This window comes from Hordeum vulgare, chromosome 2H (genome assembly GCF_904849725.1).
Source record: "Hordeum vulgare subsp. vulgare chromosome 2H, MorexV3_pseudomolecules_assembly, whole genome shotgun sequence".
In the NCBI taxonomy this organism is placed as follows: domain Eukaryota; kingdom Viridiplantae; phylum Streptophyta; class Magnoliopsida; order Poales; family Poaceae; genus Hordeum; species Hordeum vulgare.
In genome coordinates, this window is record NC_058519.1 from 234,754,687 (window position 1) to 234,766,382 (window position 11,696).

Genomic DNA, 11,696 nt, shown 5'->3' on the forward strand with positions numbered 1-11,696 from the left:
GACAGCGAGGAACATCAACGTAGCCGGATGCAGCAGACATTTTTTATTTATTTTTTGGAACTCAGTCAACGAACCGGGTACGCGTCTGACAGCAGGATTGGAGCCGACGCGATCTGGTGAGATGAGGCGTCAGATCTGGCGGAGCCGTCTAATGGGAACCGCCTCGATCTGACGAGGAGCCGCGTGAGGGAACCACGTCCGCGTGAGGAACAGCGTCCGAGGGAGCGGCCTCGAGCTGGCGAGGAGCCGCGTTCGCTGATGGCACGTCCGCATGAGGAACAGCAACAAGGATCCGGCGACAGAACCAGGAGCGGAACCAGGAGCTGCCTCGATCTGGTTGTCGCGTCGGCTGATGGGAACCGCGTCCGAGGGAGCGGCCTCGAGCTGGCGAGGAGCCGCGTCCGCTGATGGGAACCGCGTCCGAGGGAGCGGCCTCGATCTGACGAGGAGCCGCGTGAGGGAACCACAGCCGAGTCGATCCAGAAGCCGAGATGCGGAACCGGGGAGCGACGACCTCGATCTGGAGCCGCCTCGACATGGGATGGAGCGACGCGGGACGAGGCGAGCAGGACGAGGGCCGGTGCTGATCGGGAACCCACGACGAGGCGAGCGGGACGAGACGAACGGGACGAGGTGGGGAAGATTAGATCGGGAAGAGCACGAGTTGCGCATGCAAAAAGAACCTAGGCTCTAATACCATGTTAGGAATAAGCAACTTGTATTCCTATGAGGCCATAGGCCGGTATATATACATGTACAGGTGATGGACTATATGCAGGAAACCCCTTATATATTGGGATAAATACAAAAGGGTACATGACTTATATTATAACTCTAACAGCAGCAAGTTGTAATGGTCTTGCATGTTCAATTCTCTTCTTCTAAAAAGCTATGGTACGCATTTTGCGTACTCTCGAGAAAAGAAAAAAACTAACCAAACGAGCTTCGTATCCAAAAACTCGACAGTAGAATGTGAAGCAGTTTGCCCATTCTCCACAGCGTCCTTTCCTAGTTTGTATAAGCTTAGAAAAAAACAAGAAATGTTAATTTCCAGCCTGGTTTAAAAAATACACACCCACTACCAGGATCAGAAGAGGCTAGGACAGCTTACTCATACCTTATGCGGATCATTGTACCTTGGGAAACGGATGATGCTCGAACAATGGTTGCACCTAAAAATAGTATATATAAATATAGGCAAATGAAGTTCTAAAAGTATTGATAGTACAGCACCAGGTGCGAGGAGATAAAGTCTTAAAAGGATAGAAGTACAGTTGTTCTGGTATGTAGGATCTTATAATGCTACAATGCTGTGGGGCCATTCCAAAGCTCTAACTAGCATCCTATCGTGCTCATAAAATACTGATCATGTCAACCTGCAAATAATCCTGCCTAGATTGTAGGAACGGGGGGAGAGAGGAGTACGGGAGGGAGAGAGGAGTACCTCCAGCACAAGTGTTTTGTGTGTGGCGGCTGGTCTCAGGAACGGGAGATGGCTGGGAGCCTCCTTTTAGGTTAGTCCCACTACATGGGCCTGGGCCCTAAGAGATAACTTGTATGGGCTGGGCCATACCGGTTCAACACTCCCCCTCAAGATGGGTGGTAGATATCTATCATTCCTATCTTGTCACATGCCAAGTTACAATCCTTTGTTCCCAGACCCTTTGTCAAACAATTTGCAAACTGCTGCCCAGAACTGACATGAGTAAGGCTGATGACCCCGGCATCAAGCTTCTCCTTAATGAAGAACCGATCAATTTCCACATGCTTTGTCCTATCATGTTGAACTGGGTTATTAGCGATGGCTATAGCTGACTGATTGTCACACCACACCTTCAAGGGCCCCTTCCTTAGAAGTTTCAACTCGCTCAGTAGGTACTTCACCCAGAGCATCTCACACAACCCTTGAGATAATGCTCTATACTCAGCTTCTGCTGTTGATCTAGACACAACCGGCTGTTTCTTGCTTCTCCATGATACCAAATTTCCTCCCACAAACACGCAGTAACCAGAAGTTGATCTTCTATCATCTTGACAACTGGCCCAGTCAGAGTCACTATAGCCATCCACCTCAAGATGTCCACTCTTCCCAAACCACAACCCTTTACCCGGAGTCCCCTTCAAGTATCTCAGGATTCTGTGCACAATATTAAGATGCCCACTTCTTGGTTCATGCATGTATCTGCTCACCACCCCCGTAGCATACGTAATGTCAGGCCTGGTATGACACAAGTACAACAACCTTACAACCAGTTTCTGATACTCTTCCTTATTCACTAGCTCTCCTGATTGTGCTGTCACTTGGTGATTTTGTTCAATCGGAGTAGGGGCAGTACGACATCCCATCATGCCCACGTCACTCAAGAGATCCAAGGTGTACTTTCGTTGGCACAAAGAGATTCCCTTCTCTGTCCGAGCCACTTCAATGCCAAGAAAGTATTTTAGGTTACCCAAATCCTTTACCTCAAACTCCTTGCTCAAACAACCCTTCAATCTCTCTATTTCCTCCTCATCATCTCCAGTGATGATAATGTCATCCACATAAACAGCAAGAATGGTGATCTTCCGATCAGAGTGCTTGTAGAACATCGTGTGGTCACCGTTACACTGACCATACCCCATACCACGGACAGCACGTCTGAACCTATCAAACCAGGCCCTTGGTGATTGCTTCAGTCCATACAAGGATTTCTTCAGCCTGCATACCTTCCCCGTAGTCTCTGAAGTACCAAAACCTGGTGGTATTTCCATGTACACTTCTTCTTGCAACTCACCATGCAAGAAGGCATTCTTGACATCTAATTGATGCAACTTCCACCCAAAGTTTGCAGCACAGGAGACCAATATCCTTACTGTGTTCATCTTTGCCACGGGAGCAAACGTTTCATCATAGTCAATTCCATAAGTTTGACTATATCCCCTGGCGACCAATCTGGCCTTATACCGTTCCACCTTCCCTTCAGGATTCTGCTTCACTGTATAGATCCACTTACAACTCACTGCTTTCTTTTCTGCCGGTAATGTGGTTAGCACCCATGTCTTGTTTTTCCTTAGTGCTTCCAACTCTTCTATCATCGCTTCACGCCACCTCGGATCTTGCTTTGCAGCCTTCCAATCCTTTGGAATTGACACAGTTTGAAGGGAGGCAACAAACACCTTATATGTGGGTGACAAAGCCTTATAAGACACAAAATTGCCAATATCAAGATCATCACAAGCATCATCCTTCGGTAGAGCCTTCCTTGCTACTTCACCCTTTCTTGCCGCTTCACATGTAGCCTTTCGCAATGCAATGGGCAGCTCCACTGTGTCAGATGAGCTCGTCTCACTATCTTGCTGCTCCCCCTGCACTCTTGCCTCATTGCCTTGTTGTTCCCCCTGCACTCTTGCCTCACTGCCTTGCTGCTCCCCTTGCACGTGTGGTTGCCGTCGAGAGTACACTAGGGTGTTCGTCTGCCATCGATCCCGAACAGGAACCCGAAGAGCACCAATCTTAAGTGTATCGACGGTTGGCTCGACGGGAACCTGCACATCATCATCAGTGAGAGTACTAACCGGAATTGTTCCCACTATTGGTTGGACCTAAACTTGCACATCATTAGCAGTGTTATTGCCCACAGAATCACCCTGAGTATGAGACACATCCTTCTCCCCCTCTTGACCATCGTGCACATAATGTAGGTGGTCAAGCTCTGCAAATAGCAGACTGAGATCAGTCGGCGTACCATAGAATGGCTCGGACTCCCTGAAGGTAACATACATACTCACGAACCTGCGTTTTTCAGAGGGAGACCAACATTTATACCCCTGTTGACTAGAAGAGTATCCCAGGAAGACACACTTCACTGCCCGAGGATCAAGCTTTCCAACAGATGGTCGGTGATCACGAACAAAGCAAGTACTGCCAAACAACTTTGGGGAAACAACAAACTTATTATCTCCAATGAGCAACTCAGACGGAGATTTCATACCTAATATCCTGGAAGGTGTCCGGTTGATCAGGTACGTGGCTGTCATAACTGCTTCATCCCATAAGAACTTAGGCACATTCATGGTAAACATTAATGACCGAGCAACCTCAAGAATATGACGATTCTTCCTTTCGGCCACTCCATTCTGAGGTGGAGTGTCCGGACATGAAGTTTGATGAAGAATCCCTTGGTTAGCCATGAAATCCCCAAAAATATTGTTCACATACTCTGTACCATTGTCAGTCCTGAGCACGTTGACCTGCACCTGAAACTGGTTCTTTACAAGAGCATGGAAATTCTAAAAACAGCTAAACACCTCATCCTTGTGACGCATCAAGTAAATCCAAGTCATACGAGAATAGCAGTCAATAAAGGTAACAAAATACTTCTTTCCATTCATTGACACTACTAGGCTAGTCCATACATCCGAATGAATGAGCATAAAAGGAGATATGCTCCTAAGCCCCTTACTCACATATGAGGCTCGTGTGTGTTTTGCATATTCGCAAGCATCACATGTCAACTTGCCCTTGCCTATTCCACACATAACATCCGGAAAGATTCTACTCATCTTATCAAAAGATACATGACCCATTCTACAATGATGGATCATCGCCTGCTTCTCCTTGTCCTCCATGGTCGCAGCACACACCAAGTCTGGTTGCACCTCCTGGTCCATGTACCAGAGCCCCCTACGCCTGGTGCCAGTCCCAACCGTCTGGCTCGTTTGTCGCTCCTGAATCAAGCAACCGAACTTGTCAAGGATCACACGACAGTCTATTTGATCAATGAGAGCACTGAAAGAGACCAAATTGACAGGAAAAGCTGGCACATGCAAAACTGACGATAATGAGATGGCTGAAGTGCATTTGACTGTGCCAACCCCTACGACAAGCTGATTGGTACCATCGGCAGTTTGTATGGTGCCCTTGTGAGTAGAAGCATGCTTATGGTAAGACTCAAACACACAGGAATTACCCGCAACATGCTTAGATGCTCCAGAGTCTAAGACCCACTCTAAAGCACTCTCATTAGGAGGAAGACATGCCTTCATCGAATTACCTTCATCAGTGGAGGCCCAGTGAGCAAAGTCTCCATAGCAATTGCCCTTCTGGACCAGCTCAATAATTTGTGGCACCCTCTAGCTTCATGTCCAGGGGTGACATTTCGAGCTTCTGAGCCACTTCCTGTCGAGGAACGATGGCCCCAGAGTTGGAGTTGGACTCGGCGAGGATCTTAGCGAGCTTCTCGAAAGCCTCAGCAAGCGCATTTGGTTCAGCCATCTCCAATCCGGTAAACAGCAGCAGCAGCCCTCAGCAGCACAGCCCTACAGCTGCACGGTTGGTCCCTTTACGCCCCCTGGCTAGCAGCAGCACCCAGCAACTCAGCAGCTCCAAGTGCAAGCAGCAACCACAGCCTCTTCCTCCAGCAGCAGTTCTCTCCCTCCTTCCTCTGCAAACAGCAGCAGTTCTCTTCCTCCTTCCTCTGCAAACAGCAGCAGTTCTCTTCCTCCTTCCTCTGCAAACAGCAGCAGTTCCAGAGGATCTTGGCCTCCAACAGCAGCCAACCCCCGCAGCAGTTCTCCAGCTCCCGGTCCCCTGCAGACACACGCACACACAGCAGCACAACAAGGAGCTGCCCTTCTCCACTACCCTTCTCCTCTTCTCCTCCCGCAGCACCACAGACCGTTGGAGACCAAGCCGCTCCTCAGCTTCCTCCTCCTGCCGCGCAGCACAGCAGCTCCACCTCTCCTTCTTCCTCTGCCGCGCAGCACAACAGCTCCACCTCTCCTTCCTCTCCAACGAGCCGCACCTCCTGCGCAGCCACGCCGCGCCTCCCAGATCTGCCGCTGCCTCGCCAGACGCCGCCCAGATCCGCCGCCACCTCGCCGGACGTCGCCGTCGTCTTCTCAGGCCCCGCCGTCGCTGGCCTCTGATACCATGTAGGAACGGGGGGAGAGAGGAGTACGGAAGGGAGAGAGGAGTACCTCCAGCACAAGTGTTTTGTGTGTGGCGGCTGTCTCAGGAACGGGAGATGGCTGGGAGCCTCCTTTTAGGTTAGTCCCACTACATGGGCCTGGGCCCTAAGAGATAACTTGTATGGGCTGGGCCATACCGGTTCAACAGAGATGACACTCAGAAGCGCAAAAAGGATTTGTCTTATGCTGCAGGAAAAGTTGTAGGGTACATAATTTCCTGGAATTATAGCTGACAGACACTGAACATGAAGCCGATGAGAGCGCACCAAAATAATATAGCATATGTAACCAAGGGATAACTTGGGTAAGATGTGAGATCTAGCAGGGCACAAGATGCATCTACCATGGTATGAAATTTCAGATCCAAATTTGGTCCATATATTAGATCCTGCTGCAGACAGGAGCAAATTCAAATGAACAGCTTTCAATTACATTCAAAGCAGAATTTTTATCAAAAGTTTATCAGAAATTGTGTGGCAAGGTAAATGCATAGCATGTGAATGCTGAGAACTTCAGAATTTTTCATAACTTTTTGTTCCTCCAAAATAAGTGATATCACATCTCACCCAAAAGGATAAACCTAGCCAAATCGAGACATACATAACCAGGCTTCAAGATGTGGAATTGTGATTTACTTGGATAACAATTTTGCAAGTTGTTGAAGGAAACATGACCGTTATAAAAATAAATTCGAATTAAGATACCAGAAGTAAGACCAACTAAATAAAAGTTTACTGAATGCTACCTATAGATCTCGACACGCGAAGCACCAAATTCAATTTCTGCGGGAAGTGGGTTTCCCATTCCAATCATAGATGTTTCACGGTCACAGATGTCACAAGCTGCTGCATTAACCCATCTGCAAAGACAAGGATCACTGTTAACCAAGAAACATTGTTAACCCATTTGCAAAGATAAGCATCAATGTTAAAAGATGAAGCATACATTAGCTCCATCATAAGTTGTTCAACCACATGTAAGGCTGTATAGTGTGTACTGAGTGTCGTGGAAATATAGAAATCCAAACATAAATACCACTGATAATTTCTTCTCTGTACTACTAAAAAAGAATGTAAGGTTCCGTGTTTCACTTTTCTTCCCACCACCCCTTCGTCCAACCTTCCCCGTATGATAATCAATCACCTTAGTTTACTTACCTTCTGAACCAATTCCACTTCAATTTACTTACCAAACTTCTCATCAAAATATAAGGTAAATCACGGGCAGGGTTTGATAAACATTCATTTACACAATTGCATTAATATGGGCAGGTAAATCACAAGCTAGCGCACTCGAATATTTATATCCCGTTGCAACGCACGGGCATTGTCCTAGTGCCATAAAGGCTCGATGAAGTTCAAAATGATAGTGTTTAATCTCTATGTTCCACGGGCTCAAGTGAAACCATGCAAAGTACCACTGGACATTTGTTATGGGCATACTAATCACCTGAGGCATTATACTTTGTTTGACTCCTTTGACAACACTGTTCAATGTTACAAATAGCATTACTTTTAGAAACTAAATTCAAGTTTCTTCTATATAATTCATTAAAAATGGCAAAAGTAGTGCCATAGAATATATGATAGCTGCCACGTGGGTTGGCCACCCACATGCTATCTTGGGCTCCAATTAAGGGATATATTCCTGTTATTTTAAGTTAGGAATCATACCATTTAATAAAACAATTAGAGATAAGATATGAGTTTGTTACCTAGGTTTGAGTTGTTGGGCCTCTATATATAAGGACAACCTCTCGAGTTGAATTAATCAAGCGAGAAGAGTTACGATCTATCTCACATCTACTTCATACTCGTAATCCCTAATCTATACCCTCTCATAGTTAGCTAACACCCAGCGATCCTCCTAGCAGTAATTACCCTCATGAAACCATATCAGACACAACACATTAATCATTTGCAAGAAGAAATGATAGGAAAAAGGTGGCATGAGAGTATTTCAATAACCTGAATGATTGCTTAAACCAGAAAAGCAATTCCAACAGAAAGGCATGATCCTCTTCATTTTTCGAAGGACTGAAGGTCCCTTCCTACTAAAGAATCTTGTATGAGAATTTCGGGCAAGACATCCCTTCAAACATAGAACTTGATATAGCAATCCACATCATTACGACAACAAAATATCCAGACGCAGCCATAGTGTTAAAATATATAATCGTAAAATACTGAACTTTCTTTGGAGCCAAACTTGTACCAAAAAATATACTTTATATTAAGTCCAAGGAAACATAGTTATGTAGAAATATAAAGAACATCAAGAGGGGAAAAAAAGTAACTAACAGAAAGCCGAGGCAGAAACAGAAACCTTGGCCAGTGAAATCAACGCCTTCTCCTTAAGTTCATCTACAGGAACCGTCTTCAGAGCTGCTTCCTGATGCACCGAATCCTCGTACTACATCCAAAATGAGTGTTAGCAAACAAGAACCAGAAACAACCACAATATTAGGGAATGTTTTGCAAATGAAAAATATTCCAATTACATACCTTCAGAACCTGGCGCATGTATGGCTCAACTCTTTCTCTGAACACCTCTCCTCTGTCACTTTGTATGCTGTACTTTTGCAGTAGAAGTGCCTCTTCTTCCGCCTAAGAAAAATTCAGTAAGCATAGTTATATTTTCCTATGGATGCCCTTTGGCTCAAAGGAATGAAAGAACTTTCCAAATTCATAAGGACTGCTTTCCTACACCCCAAATCCATAGAATCATGGCAAAGAGGGTAGCCCTCTTGGAAAATTTCCTTTCTGTCCTAACTATGGCATCACTCAGTCTATGTAGAAGATTAATGTGGACGAGGCTTTCCTGCTCCCACAGCATGCTCCGATCCGTGCTCCTGACTTGCTCATTTACCATCCAACGGCCGTATCAATTTTTCCTCCCCGTGCCCTTTTCCCAGAGAGAAAAAATGCAAATAATCCCCGTAATATGTATGACATCTTCTCTCGCACGCGGCCAGCAGCGGATGAAGCGTGATCTCCAGCATGACCACATTGTGACATTCATACACGTACGGTCGCATGGCCAGGAGGATGAAGAACAGTAACAACATGTCGTCGCACCACAGCTTCATGTCGTCTAAGTATTGGCGATCGACTTTGGGTTGCCCATGGTAGCGGGCGGCTGCGACTGGCGGCATATCAATCTCGACCAATTCGTGTCTCACCATGCCGGGGTTTTTGCACACCATAAGCTTGAACCACCTGGACGGTGGACATGCCCAGCGCCAACGTCACCGACACGGCGAGGAAGACGATCAGATCAATCCCGCCAGGGCGCCTCTTTCCTTCGCCGCTGGGACGCGTAAGGTGAGTTGTGCGACGAGGAGGTCGGTCGGTACCCAGCAAAAAGATGGCCATAAAGTACGGACGAGCAGCGAGCCTATGTGCGGCCGTCCAGCGAGCGCTTGCCGCCGACACGCCACGCACTCCTTCGTGGTGCCGCACGAATGACGTGAAGGGCGAGCATTGTAGGGACTTGGAGCCCCGTGTGTGCAATAGCTCAACGAGCTTACGAGGATCTCCGGCCATGGGTTTTGACGCTTCGTTATTACAGTTGTATAAGTACGGGAGGGAGACCAAAATACGCAACTATTGTTTGCCTATCATTTTTATGGACAAATTGCATAAGGGAGGAAAAATGATTCGGCCGTTCGATGGTAAATGAACGAGTCGGGAGCACGGATTGGAGCACGCTGTGGGAGCAGGCAAGCCTCGTCCGTTTATCCAGTGGAGCAATCAAACAACTTCTATTACCAATTCCAGTGTTTCCAATTCCTGTATGATTTAGCATGTCATGACTCATGATATCCTATTCCTATGTTCAAAAGGGGGTCAATATTTGGACTTCCTTCTCTCCCTTTTCCCCTAGGTGAAGTACTCAAGTATTTAAACAAGGGATGCAACTGTTTGCTGCCCTCAAACTACATTTATGCAAGTTTGAACAGATGCATGTAGACTTCATGAAAATCAAGCATAACTCTTGCCCTTTTCACTGCCCAATCAAACAGAAGTGATCTCAAACAGATGTAAACAGTACAAGACCTGTCGATACCATCCAAACTGCAATGCAGTAAAATGCAGTGCCCATGTTTCACCCTAGTCCTACCCCAAACTCCAAAGCCACCGCGTGAACTAGATTACCAGATCAATCTGCACACTAACCAGGAGCAACTCCTGGACCAATTCCATACCGCATTAGACCATCCGATACAGCCTGGGATGTCATAAAAACCGCACCTGAATCATCCTCGTGAGCTCCTCGTCGGACTTCTCCTGCGCCCTCATAGCTGCAGCCGCCGCTGCGTCCACGTCATCCCCCTCGCCGATGGGTACGAGGCGGGTGACTTCGGAAATAGACTTGAGGTCGGTGACGTCGTCGACCACGGAGCCATCCGCCTCCACCTCGATCTGCACGGGCACCACACCGGATCAGAGTACAGCGGAGCTAAAGCACCATCTGATCGCGGGGTGTGTGTGGTCTGGAAAACTGCACCTCAATCAACCTCTTCAGTTCCTCGTCGGACTTCTCCTGCGCCGTCGCCGAAGCCGAAGCCGCGTCCGCGTCCTCCCCCTCGTCAATAGACACGAGGCACAGGCCATCGGGAATTGACTCGAGGCCTGTGCCGTCGTCGACCACGGAGCCATCCGCTTCCACTACGATCTGCACGGGCATCACATCGGATCAGTGAACAGCAGACCGAAAGCACCCCGGATGAACGCCGGGTGTGTGTCGTCGGGGCGGGGATCGAACCTTCTGGAGGTCGGGTGGGACGGAGGTGAGCGAGAAGATCTGAAAGCGCAGGACGTCGAGTCCGTCGTCCGTGTCGTACTCGACCTCGTGCTCCTCGCCGGCGGAGGCCTGCCGGACTACGAACCTGCGAGCCACCATAGCGTTATCTCTGTGGACCACGTCGCGACGTAGTCCAGGGCCTCAGGGGGTTGCGTGACAGGTGAGACGAAAGGTAGTGACTGAAGCAGCGCATCAGGGTTCACATCATTTTACATATACTAGCAAAAGGACCCATGCGTTGCAACGGGAGAAAGAAATACCACACGGCACATACTCTTAATTTATAAAAAATGTCTATAATTTGAGAATTTATAGTTACGATACAAATAAAGATGGTCTTATCCTACAAAAATGGAGTTCAAAATTTCACAGGTCTTTTATTTTAACATGGCTTGCATGTAGATTTAATACGTACAAAGAATCAGTCAAGTGACCTTCAGTTTCATCTCTAATCCTGATTTTGTTGACGTGTTCATTCCCAACCTGGATGAGTACCGGTATGAAAGAAAGACGAATAATGACTTATTTATTAAGATTGCACCCTAGATAGTATTTTTATTAAACATTTAACAGATAAAATAATATCATATTTAAATTCTACATATTTTTCTAATCAAATTCCATGTATAATATGTTAAATTTGGAGTTACGGTTTAAAAGATATGAGTATTTAAAAAAATATTTAATATATACCACGAGGTTAATGTCATAAACAGTAAGGGCTTTTTTGTAAAATCACCTCGGTGGGTTTTTCGACGGAAGCAATAGCCTCTTTATTATTAGGTAAAGACTAGCAAAAAGGCCCCGTGCGTTGCAACGGGAGAAAAAATACCACATCCTTTTAATCTGTTTATAATCATTTTGATTTATTATAAAATAATGATGGAGCGCGGGTTGAATAATAAAAATTATAGGGGCTTTTTTATAAAAATGCCGCGTTG

The 11,696-nt window shown here is 46.7% G+C and overlaps 1 protein-coding gene across 3 annotated transcripts in view; it reads right to left on the bottom strand.

The window, feature by feature from the left end:
- The window catches only part of LOC123425958 (peptide-N(4)-(N-acetyl-beta-glucosaminyl)asparagine amidase), a 57,974-nt gene extending 47,031 nt beyond the window's left edge, over positions 1-10,943 (bottom strand). For 2 of the 3 annotated variants that reach the window (XM_045109736.1, XM_045109735.1), the window contains exons 1-9: positions 10,717-10,943; positions 10,459-10,626; positions 10,203-10,373; positions 8,454-8,555; positions 8,275-8,361; positions 7,917-7,999; positions 6,695-6,808; positions 1,118-1,172; positions 936-1,022 (exon numbers count right to left, since the gene is read on the bottom strand). In XM_045109736.1, coding sequence (XP_044965671.1) covers positions 936-1,022; positions 1,118-1,172; positions 6,695-6,808; positions 7,917-7,999; positions 8,275-8,361; positions 8,454-8,555; positions 10,203-10,373; positions 10,459-10,626; positions 10,717-10,854 — 1,005 coding nt within the window. In that variant the 5' untranslated portion in view covers positions 10,855-10,943. The remainder of the gene's footprint in view (positions 1-935; positions 1,023-1,117; positions 1,173-6,694; positions 6,809-7,916; positions 8,000-8,274; positions 8,362-8,453; positions 8,556-10,202; positions 10,374-10,458; positions 10,627-10,716) is intronic. The other variant, XM_045109737.1, reaches the window with a different exon arrangement.
- Positions 10,944-11,696: the final 753 nt, after the last annotated feature.